Raw genomic sequence first — 20375 nt, 5'->3', positions numbered from 1 at the left:
GTTTGACAGGGATTGCATTGAATCTGTAGATTGCTTTGGGTAGTGGAGTCATTTTCACAATGTTGATTCTTCCAATCCAAGAACATGGTATATCTCTCCATCTATTTGTATCATCTTTAATTTCTTTCATCAGTGTCTTAGAATTTTCTGCATACAGGTAGGTTTATTCCTAGATATTTTATTCTTTTTTTGCAATGGTAAATGGGAGTGTTTTCTTAATTTCACTTTCAGATTTTTCATCATTAGTGTATAGGATGCCAGAGATTTCTGTGCATTAATTTTGTATCCTGCTACTTTACCAAATTCATTAATTAGCTCTAGTAGTTTTCTGGTAGCATCTTTAGGATTCTCTATGTATAGTATCGTGTCATCTGCAAACAGTGACAGCTTTACTTCTTCTTTGCCGATTTGGATTCCTTTTATTTTTCTTCTCAGACTGCTGTGGCTAAAACTTCCAAAACTATGTGGAATACTAGTGGTAAGAGTGGGCAACCTTATCTTGTTCCTGATCTTAGTGGAAATGGTTACAATTTTTCAACATTGAGGACGATATTGGCTGTGGGTTTGTCATATATGGCCTTTATTATGTTGAGGAAAGTTCCCTCTATGCCTACTCTCTGCAGGGTTTTTATCATAAATGGGTGTTGAATTTTGTTGAAAGCTTTCTCTGCATCTATTGAGATGATCATATGGTTTTTCTCCTTCAATTTGTTATTATGGTGTATCACGTTGATTGATTTGCGTATATTGAAGAATCCTTGCATTCCTGGAATAAACCCCACTTGATCATGGTGTATGATCCTTTTAATGTGCTGTTGGATTCTGTTTGCTAGCATTTTGTTGAGTATTTTTGCATCTATGTTCATCAGTGATATTGGCCTGTAGTTTTCTTTCTTTGTGACATCTTTGTCTGGTTTTGGTATCAGGATGATGGTGGCCTCATAGAATGAGTTTGGGAGTGTTCCTCTGTCTGCTATATTTTGGAAGAGTTTGAGAAGGATAGGTGTTAACTCTTCTCTAAATGTTTGATAGAATTCTCCTGTGAAGCCATCAGGTCCTGGGTTTTTGTTTGCTGGAAGACTTTTAACCACAGTTTCAATTTTAGTGTTTCTGATTGGCCTGTTCATATTTTCTATTTCTTCCTGGTTCAGTCTTGGCAGATTGTGCATTTCTAAGAATTTGTCCATTTTTTCCAGGTTGTCCATTTTATTGGCATAGAGTTGTTTTTAGTAATCTCTCACAATCCTTTGTATTTCTGCAGTGTCAGTTGTTACTTCTTTTTCATTTCTAATTCTATTGATTTGAGCCTTCTCTCTTTTTTTCCTGATGTGTCTGGCTAATGGTTTATCAATTTTGTTTATCTTCTCAAAGAACCAGCTGTTAGTTTTACTGATCTTTGCTATCGTTTCCTTCATTTCTTTTCCATTTATTTCTCATCTGATCTTTATGATTTCTTTCCTTCTGCTAACTTTGGAGTTTTTTTGTTCTTCTTTCTCTAATTGCTTTAGGTGTAAGGTTAGGTTGTTTATTTGAGATGTTTCCTGTTTCTTAAGGTAGGATTGTATTGCTATAAACTTCCCTCTTAGAACTGCTTTTGCTGCATCCCATAGGTTTTGGGTCATCGTGATTTCATTGTCATTTGTTTCTAGGTATTTTTTTATTTCCTCTTTGATTTCTTCAGTGATCTCTTGGTTATTAATGTATTGTTTAGCCTCCATTTGTTTGTATTTTTTACAGATCTTTTCCTGTAATTGATGTCTAGTCTCATAGTGTTGTGGTCGGAAAAGATACTTGATAAGATTTCAATTTTCTTAAATTTACCAAGGCTTGATTTGTAACCCAAGATACGATCTATCCCAGAGAATGTTCCATGAGCACTTGAGAAAAATGTGTATTCTGTTGTTTTTGGATGCAATGTCCTATAAATATCAATTAAGTCCATCTTGTTTAATGTATCATTTAAAGCTTGTGTTTCCTTATTTATTTTCATTTTGGATGATCTGTCCATTGGTGAAAGTGGGGTGTTAAAGTCCCCTACTATGATTGTGTTACTGTCTATTTCCCCTTTTATGGCTGTTAGTATTTTCCTTATGTATTGAGGTGCTCCTATGTTGGGTGCATAAATATTTACAATTGTTATATCTTCTTCTTGGATCGATCCCTTGATCGTTATGTAGTGTCCTTCTTTGTCTCTTGTAATAGTGTTTATTTTAAAGTCTATTTCGTCTGATATGAGAATTGCTACTCCAGCTTTCTTTTGATTTCCATTTGCATGGAATATCTTTTTCCATCCCCTCACTTTCAGTCTGTATGTGTCCCTAGGTCTGAAGTGGGTCTCTTGTAGACAGCATATATACGGTCTTGTTTTTGTATCCGTTCAGCCAGTCTGTGTCTTTTGGTGGGAGCATTTAATCCATTTACATTTAAGGTAATTATCGATATGTATGTTCCTATTCCCATTTTCTTAATTGTTTTGGGTTTGTTATTGTAAGTCTTTTCCTTCTCTTGTGTTTCTTGCCTAGAGAAGTTCCTTTAGCATTTGTTGTAAAGCTGGTTTGGTGGTGCTGAACTCTCTCAGCTTTTGCTTGTCTGTAAAGGTTTTAATTTCTCCATCAAATCTGAATGAGATCCTTGCTGGGTAGAGTAATCTTGGTTGCAGGTTTTTCTCCTTCATCACTTTAAATATGTGCTGCCACTCCCTTCTGGCTTGCAGAGTTTCTGCTGGAAGATCAGCTGTTAACCTTATGGTGATTCCCTTGTGTGTTATGTGTTGTTTTTCCCTTGCTGCTTTTAATATATTTTCTTTGTATTTAATTTTTGATAGTTTGATTAATATGTGTCTTGGCGTGTTTTTCCTTGGATTTATCCTGTATGGGACTCTCTGTGCTTCCTGGACTTGATTAAGTATTTCCTTTCCCATATTAGGGAAGTTTTCAACTATAATCTCTTCAAATATTTTCTCAGTCCGTTTCTTTTTCTCTTCTTCTTCTGGGACCCTTATAATTCGAATGTTGGTTAATGTTGTCCCAGAGGTCTCTGAGACTGTCCTCAGTTCTTTTCATTCTTTTTTCTTTATTCTGCTCTGCAGTAGTTATTTCCACTATTTTATCTTCCAGGTCACTTATCCATTCTTCTGCCTCAGTTATTCTGCTATTGATCCCTTCTAGAGTATTTTTAATTTCATTTATTGTGTTGTTCATCATTGCTTGTTTCCTCTTTAGTTCTTCTAGGTCCTTGTTAAATGTTTCTTGCATCTTCTCTATTCTATTTCCAAGATTTTGGATCATCTTTACTATCATTATTCTAAGTTCTTTTTCAGGTAGACTGCCTACTTCCTCTTCATTTGTTAGGTCTGGTGGGTTTTTATCTTGCTCCTTCATCTGCTGTGTGTTTTCTGTCTTCTCATTTTGCTTAATTTATTGGGTTTGGGGTCTCCTTTTCGCAGGCTGCAGGTTCGTAGTTCCCGTTGTTTTTGGTGTCTGTCCCCAGTGGCTAAGGTTCGTTCAGTGGGCTGTGTAGGCTTCCTGGTGGAGGGGACTAGTGCCTGTGTTCCGGTGGATGAGGCTGGATCTTGTCTTTCTGGTGGACAGGTCCACGTCTAGTGGTGTGTTTTCGGGTGTCTGTGGTCTTATTATGATTTTAGGCAGCCTCTCTCTAATGGATGGGGCTGTGTTCCTGTCTTGCTAGTTGTTTGGCATAGGGTGTCCAGCACTGTAGCTTGCTGGTCGTTGAGGGAAGCTGGGTCTTGGTGTTGAGATGGAGATCTCTGGGAGATTTTCGCTGTTTGATATTACGTGGAGCTGGGAGGTCTCTTGTGGACCAGTGTCCTGAAGTTGGCTCTCCCACCTCAGAGGCACAGCACTGACTCCTGGCTGGAGCACCAAGAGCCTTTCATGCACACAGCTCAGAATAAAAGGGAGAAAAAATGGAAAGAAAGAAAGAGGATAAAATCAAATCAAATACAGTAGGATAAAATAAAATAAAGTTATTGAAATAAAAAATAATTATTATGAAAAAAAATTAAAACTAAAAAAGTAAAAAAAAAAAAGAACAGATGGACTGAATCCTGGACAAATGGTGAAAGCAAAGCTATACAGACAATATCTCACACAGAAGCACACACATACACACTCACAAAAAGAGGAAAAGGGGAAAGAATAATATATCTTGCTCCCAAAGTCCACCTCCTCAATTTGGGATGATTCGTTGTGTATTCAGGTATTCCACAGATGCAGGGTACAACAAATTGATTGTGGAGCTTTAATCCACTGCTTCTGAGGCTGCTGGGAGAGATTTCCCTTTCTCTTCTTTGTTTGCACAGCTCCCGGGGTTCAGCTTTGGATTTGGCCCCACCTCTGCGTGTAGGTCGCCTGAGGGCGTCTGTTCTTCGCTCAGACAGGATGGGGTTAAAGGAGCAGTGGATTCAGGGGCTCTGGCTCACTCAGGCTGGGGGGAGGGAAGGCTACGGATGCGGGGTGAGCCTGTGGCGGCAGAGGCCAGTGTGATGTTTCACCAGCCTGAGGCGCGCCGTGCGTTCTCCCGTGGAAGTTGTCCCTGGATCCCTGGATCACGGGACCCTGGCAGTGGCGGGCTGCACAGGCTCCCGGGAGGGGAGGTGGGAACAGTGACCTATGCTCGCACACAGGCTTCTTGGTGGCTGCAGCAGCAGCCTTAGAATCTCATGCCCGTCTCTGGGGTCCATGCTGATAGCTGCGGCTCGCGCCCGTCTCTGGAGCTCCTTTACACAGCGCTTTTAATCCCCTCTCCTCATGCACCAGGAAACAAAGAGGGAAGAAAAAGTCTCTTGCCTCTTCGGCAGGTCCAGACTTTTTCTTGGACTCCCTGCCAGCTAGCTGTGGTGCACTAGCCCCCTTCAGGCTGTGTTCACGCCACCAACCCCAGGCCTCTCCCTGCGATCCGAGCGAAGCCCAAGCCTCAGCTCCCAGTCCCCACCCGCCCCGGCGGGTGAGCAGAGAAGCCTCTCGAGCTGGTGAGTGCTGGTCGGCGCCGATCCTCTTTGCAGGAATCTCTCTGCTTTGCCCTCCGCACCCCTGTTGCTGTGCTCTCCTCTGCGGCTCCGAAGCTCCCCACCCCGCCACCCACAGTCTCCGCCCGCGAAGGGGCTTCCTAGTGTGTGGAAACCTTTCCTCCTTCACAGCTCCCTCCCACTGGTGCAGGTCCCATCCCTATTCTTTTGTCTCTGTTTTTTCTTTTTTCTTTTGCCCTACCCAGGTACGTGGGGAGTTTCTTGCCTTTTGGGAGGTCTGAGGTCTTCTGCCAGTGCTCAGTATGTGTTCTATAGGAGCAGTTCCACGTGTAGATGTATTTCTAATATATCTGTGGGGAGGAAGGTGATCTCCGCGTCTTACTCTTCCACCATCTTCTCCCAGATCTGGGTTGTTTGTCTTTTTAACATTAAGTATAAGCAGGTATTCTTTAGATATTCTGGATAGAAGTCTTTTGTCATATATGTATTTTGTAAATATCTTCCCCCAGTCTTTGGTTTGCCTATTTGTTTGCTTAATATTTTCTTTTCGTAAATAGATGTATTTAATTTTCATTAAATTTAGTTTATCATTTTTTTAATGGTTATTCGTTTCTGTGTCCTCAGAAATCCTTGCCCACCCCAAGTCACAAAGATATTCTTCCATATTTTCCTCTAAAAGTTTTATAGCTTTAGTTTTTACTTGTTTATAGCTTTAGTTTTTACTTGTTTTTAAACATAGTTTTAAAAGTTAGCTTAATTTGAAGTCTAAAACATGATAAGGACTCTTGTTAAAAATTGGTCTATTAGCATTTCATTTAGTAAGACTGCCTAGGTTGAAAACAACTTTCAATGGTACAAATTTAAAATATGTAGTGTTCTTCTGGTATCGGATTTTTTATTCCATGTATTCTAAGTTTGTGTACATAACTTTAAAAAAATTATTGTGTCATGCTGTCACAATGAATCAGAACCTAAGGTACAGGGAAGGAGCAATGTATTTGGACTTCACAGATAATCCAACCAACTATTAGCTCAAAGAAGTCACTTAACCTTTGTAAAATGAGGTTAAACATTCTTACTCATATGCCTTCACATAAAGTAAAAGGTGTTAAGTAAAAACAAAAGAACAGAAACAAAACCCTATGTGAATGTAAGACATTTTTATAATTTGTCATTTATTTTTACTGATAAAGATCTTACTTTTTATGTGTTTAGTAATATACAGACCTATTTGTCCAATGTGCTAAACATGCTCTGATTATAAAGATCCAAAAATATAGGTATTTTCCAGCTATCTAACTCATTTTCCTACCCTCCACTACAAAGATCATTTAGCAAAATAAGTGTCTCAGTATAATTCCAAAATTACTTCTCTCCAAAAAAAAGTAGTGAATTTCCCCCAACTTCTTATCTTGAAAACATTCATATCTACACAAGAGTTGGGAGAGTAATACAATGATATCTATTTGCCCTTCATCTAGATCTCCCAATTGTTAGCATTTAAGTAAAATGTTTTATGTGTACTGTCTACGTGACATGTCTGCTTTTATGCCTGTTTTAGAGTCCAGATCTTAAGGACAGGTACTGTGTGTGTTTTATCACAGCAAAGTCAGGCCAAGGTACCTAATTTTAAAAGCTTTCTGATGAAATATATATTTAAGTCATACTTAAAGAATTCTTTTTTGCAGATGCCAAAAGAAATACATGTATTTCAGGATTTACTGAACAGTACTTTTTAATATTATGTAAAATTTTCAAGTAAAGATTTTCAGATTTCTAGAGGATACTGTTCTATATAATGTATTTTCTGTGAAGTGACCAATCAAGGTAAGCCTAATTTTACTGTGCTATTTTATAAGTGGGCAACATAAAGAGAATAGAATCTTTGCCTTAAGCTATTATTTTATCTTCTTTATTCAGTTACCTTTAGCTTCTCCACATATTTGCTCTTTCTCAGAGATTAGACTGATAAGATTAAAGTGAGACATAGGTTAACCAACCCTCCAGGTTTCTTCAGGATTTTCCTGGTTTTAGCACTAAAGTCCTATGTCCCAGAAAACTCCTTAGTCACAGGTAAACTAGGACAGATGGTCACCCTATGTATAAATATGGCCTTTGTGAGGCCAGGAAGAGTTGTGCCAGCCAGGCTCCAGCTATGTCCTATTAGAAAGTCCAGTCTCTTTAGTAAACTACCTAGCATAAAATGGATTCAAATGCTTATGTTACTCTGTGTGGCAGGGAGATGAACTGTGAATCAGTATAGTGCAGTAAGGAGTTTAAAATATGGCTTTTTTCAAATAATTTAACAGATCTGGACTGATAACTTGGCACCATCATTTCTTAGCTATGTGACTTTAATTAACCTGTTTTACCTCTTTCAACCTTTGTTTTCTCAAAAGTTTAAAAAAAAAAAGATTAACAACACCTATCTCACAGAGTTGCTATAAAGATTACTTGAGAAAATATAAGCTAAGGACCTGCACAAAGCATTAAATAAAAGTTATCATTCTATGAAGAATGTGTTCTTAAGAGAGAGTCACCAAATCTGCTTCATTTGAGTTTAGTTCACCAAACATTTATTGAATGCCAGGCAGTTTTCCAGCTGCTTAGAATATAAATATGAATAAAGGATGGCCACTGCTTTCACAAGCTCAGGCTTGTTGTAGAGAATTAATTCCACTACCGGGGATACAGAGGCAGGACTTTTCTTACCAGTGGCTTAGTTGTTCCTTAGTTTTGGCTCACTGCCACGTCATCATAAATAAATATATTTAGTCTAAAGCTGCTTAAAATCATCACAGCAAAAAAGCATAGTTCACTTTAGATCACTATTTTAAAAAATGTGTGCCATTGTATAAAATAAGAAAGTTATCACAACAGTGTAAATTGCTAAAGGAGTTGGAAACATTTACAACTGAAAATGAGTAAAAACATTTGTGACCTTTATAAAATGATTTAAGAAAGACTGTGTGTTGTTTTTATGCTACACAAAAGTAGTCAGAAAGTTGCAACTAAGGATTGAAATTACCACAGCAGTAACTTGTACTGAATACCTGAAGAGCTACAGGATTAATAAAAATTCTCTTTAGCAAAACAGAACTCTTAGACTAAATTTGTCCAAGATCACAGTAGACAGCTAATAACTCTAATGCCTAATATTCATATAGGGCTTTATGGTCAGCAAAGCACTTTCAAACACAGATCATTTGATCCTCACAACTACTATTAGAAATATAAACAGGGTAAAGATCACATTGAAGAAACCAAGGGTCAGAGAGGTTAAGTGAACTGCCTAATAGTACAGAGATCCAGAGCTAGAACTAAGGCCTTCTGACTCCATGACTGCATTTTGAATAAATGCACTGCTAACTACAATGCAGTCTTACTAATCTGTACCTTAGTGAGAAAGACATGAAAGTATGATGTCTCATTTGCTGGTGCATGAGGAGTTGAAGGAAATATTTTTGTTTTATATATATATATATATATATATATATATATATATATATATATAAATAAATAAAGTAACATAACTCTGGAAAAAATGGAAAATGCATAAGACAGATTAACCTAGGGAGCATAATTAGGGATTATTATAGGGAATGGAATATATTAGATCTATAATTACTAATTCCTTTGGAGAAACATGACATGTTTATGCTATTTAGACTTCCTATTTAGGAAAGGTTTCTCTATTGACTCAAGCCTTCCTGTATCTCTTAGCAAATACACACAAGTCTCTTCCCAGGATTTCTTGATATGTTTTTAAAGTAAAATAATGAAGTTGCTATATTTAAAAAAAAATTAGGCCAAGACTAATTAGTCTTCAAAACTAAGGATAGAGTCACAGAGAGAAATAGGTTCTGCAATTAGCACTGCAGCCCTCAACCAAAGCTCACTGTTCATACAGGTAATGATGCTTCCTCCTTGGTTTCTTCAGGCATACCCTCATATACACATACCCAGTAATCATTATTCATATCTTACACACAAACCTCAAAGGCAACAGTAGCAGTTTAATGTTCCTACTCTGCTATTTCTGGAGAGGAATACTTTTCCTTCCCAAGGATTACTAACTCCAAGGGAGAAAATAAATTAGTATATATATAAAAGAAAACCTACTTTTATTTATTGTACATCTATTTTAAGAGTACAGGAGTAGAAACTTTTAGAAATATTTAAATAGGAAAAACAAAACTTTCTATAAATAAGAAACAAGAGTTCCATATTATAAGTAATGAACTGAGGTAGGAGGAAAAAGAAATGAAAAGGAGATAATGGAGAAAATTTTAAATTCTTGGTATTAGTGGTCTGGGTCTCCTCATATCCACCCCCACTGCCAAAATCCTTCCTCTAAGAGAGGTCTAGATTAGCACATTGTGTAAGACCTAATCCCTACCATCTGGCAAAACCTTTTATGTCCTCCTTAACACCACATATGTGCTTTCAGTCCTCTCAGAGTTAAAAGGGTTTATCTATCTATCTATCTATCTATCGGCTGTGTTGGGTCTTCGTTGCTGTGCGTGGGCTTTCTCCAGTTGCGGCTGAGCCCGTGCACTGCAACTACTGAAGCCTGTGCGCCTAGAGCACCTGCTGCGCAACGAGAAGCCACTCCAATGAGAAGCCCCCTTATGCCTCATTCACACAGAATCTTCCTCCCTTTCAGAGTTTATCACTAACTTGAATATGCATCTGCTTTTTTGTTTTGTTTTTGTTTTTTTTTGGCTGTGCCACACAGCTTGCAGGATCTCAGTTCCCTGACCAGGGATCAAACCCAGGCCCCCTGCACTAGAAGTGAGAAGTCCTAACTACTGGACCACCAGGGAATTCCCTATGCATCTGCTTTTTACAGTTTTTTTTTCCTTCAAATTATTTTTGTATTTTTAATGCCTGCTTTTAGAAACTCTACCAAAATAGAAGTTTGTTAACTTAACTCTACCAAAATAGAAGTTTGTTAATCTGTTTTAGACTAGGACACTGAGAAGGTTAGGACTGTGCTTTTACGTAAATGTGACAAGTTCCAAGAGAAGGCCTAAAGCGTTCTCTTTTGAGTAAAGTCTATGAATATTACTGCACCTTCACTGAGACATCAATTTTGCCTGTTAAAAGGCTTTTTGAATTTAATTCCTGCTACTTAAGATTGTTCCATTGGTTGGGAATGCCAAAAAGTAACTTTGTAAAAGTCAGGTGTTATATGTAGCTGAGGGATTCACAGACTTAAAAGATCGTGAAGTGACATTAAAGGTCATCAAATCCAACCCCTTCACTCCCTCTGGGAAAAATGAAGCCCAAAAAGTTTGAATGACTTGCCTTAAGTCACAGAGCTAGTTAACAGGAGAGCCAAAGTTAGTATTCAAGTCATTTAGACCAGTAGTTTTCAACTGGGGACCCCTCAGAGGATATTTGGCAATTACTGGAGACAGTTTTGTTTGTCACTTTGGAAGGTGCTACAGATGCCAGGGATGCTGTTAAACACCTTCCAATGTATAGGACAGCTCACCACAAAGAATTGTCTAGTTCAAAATATCAACAGTGCTGAGGCTGAGAAACCCTGACTTAGGACTACACTTTGTCACATCTATGTAATCAACTTTTACTTAATATAAGCATTCTGAGAAAAATTGTGTCAGACTAGGATATTTCCCTTTGGTCAAACAAAGAGTCAGGTAAATTTAAAGGTTCAGTTTATTTGATTCTCTGTGAGATGGAATATAATAATAAAAGAATACAACATACTCACCAGGAGCCAAAACCCATGGGTCTTCTATCATAATCTGGCAGATCTGGAGCAATCTTACAAGCCTGTATGTTCAGGTATTTAAATATGTGGATTTTGCCTTTTATACATATCTAAACAAAGTAACATATAAATACAACCAAATTATTACTCATCTGAAATATATGTGTCCCCTAGCATTTTAAAATAAAAACACATTTTTACTTAATGTATATTGGAAATAGAAGGCATTTCTATCAAGTATATACAGTAATATTAAAAAATGTACTGATTATAACATTATATCATTTGTTACTTTAGGCGTTTAAGTGATATAAATGTAGGTTTTTGTTTTCTAGTCACTAATAAGTTTCAGTAACATATAAAATAAATAATTTATGATTATAAACACTGTTAGAATACCAAGTAAACTTATATTGATTGGTTAGGCATAGTCAGGGATTTAAAGCATTGCTCCCCATGGATTATATTGGTAACTTTTGTTTTTAGGAATCCAACAATCATGCACAATTACGTTTTCAATCTTACTTCCTGTAAGAGAGAAAAGCAGGAAATGATTAAAAATGTTATATACACTTCTGTTGCTACCTACTGACTTCCGTCCCACAGTCAACACACAAATTCTTTAGGATTATGAGGCCTTTCTATAGTTATGAAGTTTACTCATAAAGTTTAACAGTTGCCATACAGAGGCTTGTACAAGACCATCAATTAATTGCAGAGTAAGGAAAGCTACAGTGAAAAATATAAGCTGGTCAACACTTTTTAGACTACAGAATGTCTAGAATCTATTTGTAAAGCTACCTTATAATAACTTTATTAAGTAGTTTCATTTCAGTCACTGATAAATGACCAAACTGACTAAACGAGGAACTTAAGATTTTAGAAAATAGGAAAGTACAAAAACAATGGTCATGAGAGATACATTGATGATCTTTAGTTCTGTAAGCTGAGTATTTTGTCTTTAGCATTTACATTGTCTACATTTAAGTTTTACTAGAAAGAAATAACTCAAATTTTATTAGAAAAAAACTTTAAGACTCCTTCAAATTAAAAAGAAGTCAATTTAGTGAAAGGAAAAACATTTTTGGAATATTACCTATCTTCCATCCCATTTATTCAAGGCTTCTAAAGAATACATATAAGTTGTGAATTTATTTTAAAAGAACTTAATTTCTAAAAAAAAAGATAAATACATATAACTTATAACTTTTAAACTTCATCTTTTGTCAAAAAAGTTCATAACATACTTCAAGTCAACTATGGTTTACCTGTGCAGGAGGAGATTGTAGTGGATTATTATCTAAGGTGATCATCTGTAGGTGCCTGAGATTCCGATAACAAACAGGGATTGTTGTAATTTTATTGCAGGAAAAGTCTAACCGTATCAAAGGCAACTCTGCTAGCTCTGCAGGGAGATAAGGTGGAAATAAACAGTTAATGATAATTTCAAAACTAGACAACTTTTTTCAGGAGCTTCTAGCTAAATATAATGGATTTAACATAAGTATTCACTTCCATTCTTTCTTAGTGATTAACTGATATACAGCAAAGTGGCATAAAATGAAATCTAGTTGCTTCGGGATGGTAATATTAATGAAAAGCAAACTATTTGACCCCTTATAGAACAACAGAAAGTCTTAGAAACTAGGTCTGATACCACAGAAAGGTGTGAATAACACAAGGATTACATGATAATCTGTATAAAGAACAGGTTAGATGCCTAGATCTTCAATCCCAACTCATGCAGCTAGGTAACTACTCCTTTCCAATCATGACAGGAGCTGAATTGAAAGGCTCTGAACTCAAGGACCGCAGGCACAATGGAAAGTCAGGATGAGTTCCCTGCTGAAAATGGAGGATTTAAGTAAAAGTCTACAAACTTGACCACAAGACCTTAGCACTTTCCTCCCCAACCTTACCCCATCCCCAGCTCCTGACTGGCAGTAGTTAGGAACATACACAACACTGTAGAAGAAGGAAAACATCTTTCTCTGGAGAAACTATATTGTTCCATATAAAAGGCCTTTAGATATTGATAGGGAGTTTCCCCCAATAAAATATCCAGCTTACTGCTTAACTACTATTATACAATTCCTGCTCAGTATACTTGGAATTTCTAATTAGCTCTATACAGACAGTACATGATCCACAATTAGAAGAGCCTCCAACATGTAAGACAGAAATCAAAACACGCAAGCCAATCGATAAAAAGAGCTCTGAAAAAATAGGTAATATATAGAAAATAAAAGAAAACTTTTAAAAATTAGAATTGGGCTTCCCTGGTGGCACAGTGGTTGAGAGTCTGCCTGCCGATGCAGGAGACACGGGTTGTGCCCCAGTCCGGGAAGATACCACATGCTGCAGAGCGGCTGGGCCCGTGAGCCATGGCCACTGAGCCTGCGCATCTGGAGCCTGTGCTCCGCAACGGGAGAGGCCACAACAGTGAGAGGCCCGCGTACCACACACACACAAAAAAAACTAGAATTAATGTCTCTAATTTCAGAGAGATAAAATACTAAATTACTGAAACAAGAAAGGAATGTTTTTTTAAAAAATCAGAGAAAGGGCTTCCCTGGTAGCGCAGTGGTTGAGAGTCCGCCTGCCGATGCAGGGGACATGGGTTCGTGCCCCGGGCCGGGAAGATCCCACATGCCGCGGAACGGCTGTGCCCGTGAGCCATGGCCGCTGAGCCTGCGCATCCAGAGCCTGTTGCTCCGCAGCGGGAGAGGCCACAACAGTGAGAGGCCCGCGTTCCGCAAATAAATAAATAAATAAATAAAAATAAAAAATCTGAGAAAAACAAGGGTTCTTAGAGATGAAAAATACGATGGCAGAAATTAAAAATTCAGAAGAATGGTTAGAGTATAAACGGTTGGAACTGTTTACCACCTGGTTAAACAAAATGATGAAGAAATGGACAATAAAAAAGATAAGAAAACCATAGGATCAATTAAAGGAGTCCAATATCTAATTCACAAAAATTCTAGAAAGAGAAAACAGAGAAATCGGAAGATAGGAAATTATCAAAAAAGAGATATAAGACAATTTCTTATATCTTATATCAAAGGATGTAAATCGAAGGATGTGAATCTCTGGTTTAGAACGAAGGATGTGAATCTCTGGTTTAGATAGAAGCCCACCAAGTATCTATTTTATTGAATTAAAACAACTCATACTATGGCACATCATCATAAAACTTCAGAGCGGTAGGGAAAAAAAAGGGAAGACCTTAAAATATTCCAGAGGAAAAAACTGGTAACAAACAATGGACTGGAATTAGGAATGGCATCAAATTTTCCACCATTTTTTTTTGTTTTGTTTTTGAGCCGTGCCATGCAGCATGTGGGATCTTAGTGCCCTGACCAGGGATTGAACCCATGCCTCCTGCAGTGTTAAGTCTTAACCCCTGCACTGCCAGGGAAGTCCTTCAACCATTAATTTTTAAAATTGAAAGCTAAAAGCGAAAAAAGACTTGAAAATCATTTGACACAATAATTTTCAACCGAGAATTTATAACCAAATTATTAATCAACAGTGAGCACAGAATAGAGATATTTCTTTTCAAGTGAAATCTCAAAAAATGTTTTCCTATGACATGTTCTCAGGAAATTACTAGAAGATGCCCTTTTAGCAAAACAAGGGCGTAAAGTAAGAAAGAGGAATTATTTGTCAGTTATACCTCAATAAAGCTGAAATTAAAAAAAAAAAAAGTAAGAAAGAAGACATGAAGTCCAGGAATAAGAGGAATAAGAGTTCAGCAAAGAAGAAGAAAAGCTAGGCAGAAAATAACAGAGAACAACCAGTCCAGACTGGAAGAGAAAGAAAAAAGGTTCAATGAGGGAGATATTCAGGGGAAAAAAAGAAAGATACATAATCTGATTGGTTTGACTAATAAGGCTGCTGGAAAAAGAGGGAGGAATTAGCCACAGGTACATAAAAAGCTAAGTAAATTTTTTTAAAAAGGACTTACTAACTCTAGAAAAACAACAATAAAAACAAAATGTCAAAGTTGATAAATCCAGCAATAGCTGTAAAAGCAGATCACTTAGAAATGTGTCAGCAAATAGTAGTGGAAAGAGTCAAAGGACTTGAAGGTATATGCTTCTGGCCATTGAAACTGGAGAGAGGAATGACTGAGGCAGGAGAATGCTATTATTTATTTTAAGCTTTTTATTACTATTTGACTTTTTGAATAATGTATTTGATAAAAATTAAAATTAATTTAAAATCAAAATGACAATATAACAAAAGATGTAATATCTTTATCTACCAAACTGTAATATGTTAGAGATCACCAAGGAACATGAACTTCCACACTAACTTGTGTGGGTGTTGGATGAAGCTTTCCTGTCATCTCAGTTTAACTGAGTATGCTGAGATTACAAGATAAGTCTACAAAAAAAATTTGAAACTATCTGTGTGACAATTTTCTTGGTAATATGCATTCAAAATAAGATAGAGAAATAAATTAGATGATAAAACTATCAGACTGCAATCATCATCTGAAATCCCGGATTTTCATTTTCACCAAAACCTCAATTGTTTTGATTATTTAATTTCATATTAAGTCAGTATTATTGTATTAGTAAGCCTTTAAAGATCAACCACAGTAGGTGGGTCCTGAGTAGAGGGGTAATCCTGATAGAAATTTTGAGTTATATGTCAGTCATGATTTTGGTCGGTCCTGCTAATGGCCTGCATTCCCCCTGCTGAGGTGGTAGAAGGCAGAACCAGGAGGAAATGAGGAAGGCTCTGAAGATAAAAGGTATAAAGGTTACTGGACAAGCCTACTGAGGGGAAAGATATGCAGGATTTTGGGTAGCATGGTTGCAGTAAATGTATAAAAGTGGAATGAAAATCACTTTCTGAGACGCTTACTCGGGATCAAAAAATGTCAAAGCTACACACACTAGTATATTAGAACTCAGTATCATACAGGATCAAATTGGTATAAACATCTGGATTCTACAATGCAGCAAAAGCATCATTAGTTAATTCAATATTTACTGTACATTAAAAGTCGTATTTTGTAGAAGAACCTAGATAATCACTGTCACGAAAACATCTTCTAAAGATTCCTTATCTTTGAGACAGACATTCTGAAATGTTTATAGATGAATTTTTGGAAGTTGTTTCAAGTTAATGTAGAGGACAGAGCAAGAGAAAGAGGACGGGAGTAGAGCTGAAACAAGAACTTCCATGAGCTAATGACTGATGTAGTTGGGTGATTCATTGCTCTCATTTAGATATGAAATTTTACATAATAAAATTAAAGAAATATATATTCTGATTTAATAAAATAATGATTTTCACCATTTTCACTTTCTCTTGTAGCTTTCTCTTTCATGAATTTATATTTTTGAACGATTGATCAATTATACCTAATTAATTTGTTTAATCATTTTTATCATTCAAATACATGTACCAGAACTTATAGTCAGCCTAAGACAACCAGTCTCCTAGTGCAGTCTCTCACTCCATTCATTATTCATTTTACACATCACCTCCACACAGTTAATTAGCCTCTATCTGAACATTTCCAGTGAAGGATAAAATTATTAAATTCAAATCAAGTCCATTTTAAGTCAGTCAGTGCTAACTGCAGGAATATTTTCATTATACTAAACTATTCCCTTATCAAAAACATGTTATGTTTCTCCTAAGTAGTTATGCCAACTGAAATTTCCAGTGATCTTACCCTGAGTTATTGATTATATCAGTTAACAGGATCTAAAATTACAATCACTGTTAAATAGTTATTGGAGCTCTTCACTGAAGAGTCTAGCTTTTAAAATCCACAACGGAACAGATAGCACATATTAAAGAAACCATTACATTTCAAATACTGGCTGTAACTTTTATACATTTTTGAAGTGCCCATCAGTCTGAGAGATCTTTAAAATAAAAAGGCAAGAAACAAAACAAAACAAAAAAAACTATTTCACAATTTCTTACCTTCAGGCAAACGTACTAAGTGATTTCTTCTTACATTAAGGTCTCGCAAGGCCTCCAAATTACCAATTTGGGAAGGGATTGTTTGAATTTCATTGCAGCTCACATCCTATTTCAAAAAGATACAAAGTAAAGAATTGTACTAATATTACAAACTTGCATGCTTTAAACTATCTGTAAAATGAGGTTGGACAAGATAATACCCCTCTTGTTGTAAAAAATACTATGATTCTGTGTCCAAGAATAATCCCATAGTTTGCAATAGCATTTAATTTTTAAAATGTATAGACTTTTGACAGACTCTATACACTGTATATAGATCTACATTAATTTTGTGAGCAGAACTAAAATTAAATGACTTAAGATGTGGACAGGAGGCCTAGAATATCAGATCAAATGAAAATGTTGGTGAAAAGGTTAAAAATAAAGGTATTAAAACAGATCTTTAGGACAATATTTTTATTTTATATTGTTCTAAAGAAACTAGAAGAAAAAACAAAACTATGATAAAAATTATAATGATAAAATTATTTGAAAGGAAATCCCATTCTCAAAATACAAGTTCAACTATTCAAGAATATAAAATAAAAATGCACTGAAGATGACTCAAATCATTCTTTATCAAACTGAACATGAGGGAAAAATAATAAAGTACATATAACTCAAAGGCTATGGAAAAAGTAGATACTATTCTATTAGCAGCTCATCAACCTGATTCTAATACATATATTAGGTAGGCCTTCTGGTATCTTGGCAAATAGCTTGATTCCACTGGTTCTGAAAAGAGACTGACTCCAAGGTTCCAAGATTGATAATTTCAGGATTCCATAATTCTGAGACAAGCCAGAATTTGTAAACCCATGCATAGCAACAAGAAGCTGTCTAGGTTAATAAAAGCTCTAAGATGCCACAGTAACACTTAAAATTCCTCCAATATATAAATAAAAAGAAAATACTGAGACTTGTTATTAGAAAAGACCACTTACAAAAAACTTCAATAAGCTTCAGACATTATTTTTAAATTTTCCCAAAATATTCTCAGAAAGAAATAATACTATTTTTACCTTTCCTACCCATTCATGATTGAAGTAGAATCAGAAGCTAGACTTCTTAGCCCAATGCTCTAGGTATCAAAGCTAAAAGGGTTCTAAAAGAAGTCAAGGGATCACTGGTTAAGAATCCACCTGCCAATGTATGGGACATGGGTTCGAGCCCTGGTCCAGGAAGATCCCACATGCCACGAAGCAACTAAGCCCGTGCACCACAACTACTGAGCCTGTGCTCTAGAGCCCGCAAGCCACAACTACTGAAGCCCGCATGCCTAGAGCCCGTGCTCCACAACAAGAGACTGCACTGCAATGAAGCGTAGCCCCTGCTTGCTGCAACTAGAGAAAGCCCGTGTGCAGCAACAAAGACCCAATGCAGCCAAAAAATAAATAAATAAAGAAGTCGAAAGGATAGGAAGATTGAGTCTGAACCAGAAGGGAATAGCAATCTATAATATCTCTCTCAGAAATTATGTATGTTGAAAGACAGCACTTTACTTCCACTAAAAAAAAAAAATGAAGGGAAAAAAAAGGAAAAGAAGCAATAAGGATGCTGCAGAAAGACCCACGAGGGAATCAGGAGCATTACGATTATTAATTTTTACTCTGCCACAAGCTGTTTTTTATGACTGAAGTAACAACTCACTTCTTTCATAGAAAGCTAAAAGCACCTTCTGTGAGACATATCTATCTTTAAAGCATTTAGGATTCAATAACTAGAAACAGAAAGTTTAAATAGTGGTCTAGTATCTAGACTCTAAATTTAATATATTTGTGAGTTCTTATATGTGACCTTTTATATTCATAATCCACCTGAAAAAAAAAAAGTGACCCAACATGTGGTCCAATTAGACTTTTATGTGTACAGTCAGTTGTCCCTCAGTATCTGCAAGGGATTGGCTCCGAGGATACCAAAATCCATGGATGCTCGAGTGTCATATAAAATGGTGCATAATTTGCATATAACCTACATACATCCTCCTGTATGCTTTCAACCATCTCTAGATTACTTATAATACCTGATACAAGGTAAACACTATGTAAATAATTGTCACACACGGCAAATTCAAATTTTCCTTTGTAGAGACTTCTGGAAAAAAAATTTTATTTCTTTTTTTTGGCCATGCTGCATGGCTTGTGGGATCTTAGTTCCCCGACCAGGGATCGAACCCACGCCCTTGGCAGTGAAAGTGCAGAGTTCTAACCACTGGACCACCATGGAATTCCCAGAAAATTTTTTAAAAAAATATTTTGATTCACCGTTGGTTGAATCCACAGATGCAGAACCTACAAAAACAGAAGGCCAACTGTATTTATTTTTTGTTTATGATGTACATACATCTTTGTTAATAAACCTACATGGAATTATACTCCCAAATCTCAATGGACATAATTGTATTTGACCATTTCAGAAATAGGAATCATAGGTTCTGGAGTTAAGGTAGACTGGTTTCAAATTCTACTTCAGTTATGGAACCTTTGGAACCTTTGGCAAATTACTTAACCTATCTTGAGTGCTGGTTTCCTCAGCTATAATATGATGATAACAATTCATAATGTTATTGTGGTGATTAAATAAGAAAAGTCTTATTCCCATGCCCAGAACAAAAGCACTCAAGAATAACAAGAAGTGGTAGGTGAAGGTTAAGCTTCTTAGAAAATATAAAGAATAGCTCACTTTAGAGTGGGAGCTAGGTTCTAAAGATAGCCTATAAGGTAAAAAAGTAAACCTGACCTTTGTACTGCCCATTCCCTATAGGCACTAACCAAAAATCAGAATATTGATGCTATTAACAAGATTTAATTTAAAAAATTCAAACCCTTTATTAAATTATGTCTCAAAAGTTTAATAACATAGAAATCACTTAATATTCATTAGAACCTGATTAGACTTTGATAAGACTTGTACTTTCAGTTCTTTCCTAATTCTGTGTTGAAGCACTTGAGAGCTCATCAATCAGTAAAACTTCATTATCAGTACTTGAAAATAACTCAAAAACACAAAAGAGTGTGTGTGTGTGTGTGTGTGTGTGTGTGTGTGTATATATATACACACACACACACACACATATATACAAAACAATCAAAAAATGAAATATTAACTTACAAGTTCTGTTAAATGTCTGAGATGTCCAATTTCTTCTGGAAGTGAGACCAATTTGTTATTACTAGCAATTAAGACTTTCAATGGTAAATCACACAAGTGTACTGGCAATGTTGATAGCTGGTTTCGACTAAATGGGTAAGTAGAAAAAGAAAAGTCAGAGTCCACCACTCAAGGAAAAAAACTGCCATCTTTCTCATTCTATACTAAGTATACTAACAAAGTTAAGTCTTGCAAGGAACAAACAGGATATTAGATTTGAGTTCAAGTCTTCATTTCCTCACTTGTCAGCTTTTGTGTTTTTAGGCACAGCATTTAATTTATCTGCATCCTACACAGATTCCTCATCTGTAAATCACAGGGCTTACAGGACTCTTGCACCACAAAACTCCTTTGTAAATAATGAAGTGCCATATAAATAAAACATATTATTATTTTATTAAATTTATATAGGAAAAAATGATTTTAAAATAGGGTAGATAACTAACATCCTCTCCTCTTCCTTCCAAAGAGTTATATACAAAGTGTCTGTAATTTACTTCCCTC

General features: G+C 36.2%; 1 protein-coding gene across 12 annotated transcripts in view; it reads right to left on the bottom strand.

The window, feature by feature from the left end:
* LRCH3 (leucine rich repeats and calponin homology domain containing 3) overlaps nucleotides 1–20375 on the bottom strand; it is a 115869-nt gene that overhangs the window by 52006 nt on the left and 43488 nt on the right. For all 12 annotated transcript variants that reach the window (XM_067738605.1, XM_067738608.1, XM_067738610.1 and 9 more), the window contains 4 exons: nucleotides 19833–19959; nucleotides 16683–16788; nucleotides 11996–12132; nucleotides 10728–10837 (listed from right to left, as the gene is read on the bottom strand). In XM_067738605.1, coding sequence (XP_067594706.1) covers nucleotides 10728–10837; nucleotides 11996–12132; nucleotides 16683–16788; nucleotides 19833–19959 — 480 coding nt within the window. The remainder of the gene's footprint in view (nucleotides 1–10727; nucleotides 10838–11995; nucleotides 12133–16682; nucleotides 16789–19832; nucleotides 19960–20375) is intronic.

Source organism: Pseudorca crassidens, chromosome 5 (assembly GCF_039906515.1).
Source record: "Pseudorca crassidens isolate mPseCra1 chromosome 5, mPseCra1.hap1, whole genome shotgun sequence".
Lineage (NCBI taxonomy): Eukaryota > Metazoa > Chordata > Mammalia > Artiodactyla > Delphinidae > Pseudorca > Pseudorca crassidens.
The sequence above is the reverse complement of the archived record's forward strand: the minus strand, read 5'-3'. Positions and strand labels throughout refer to the sequence as shown.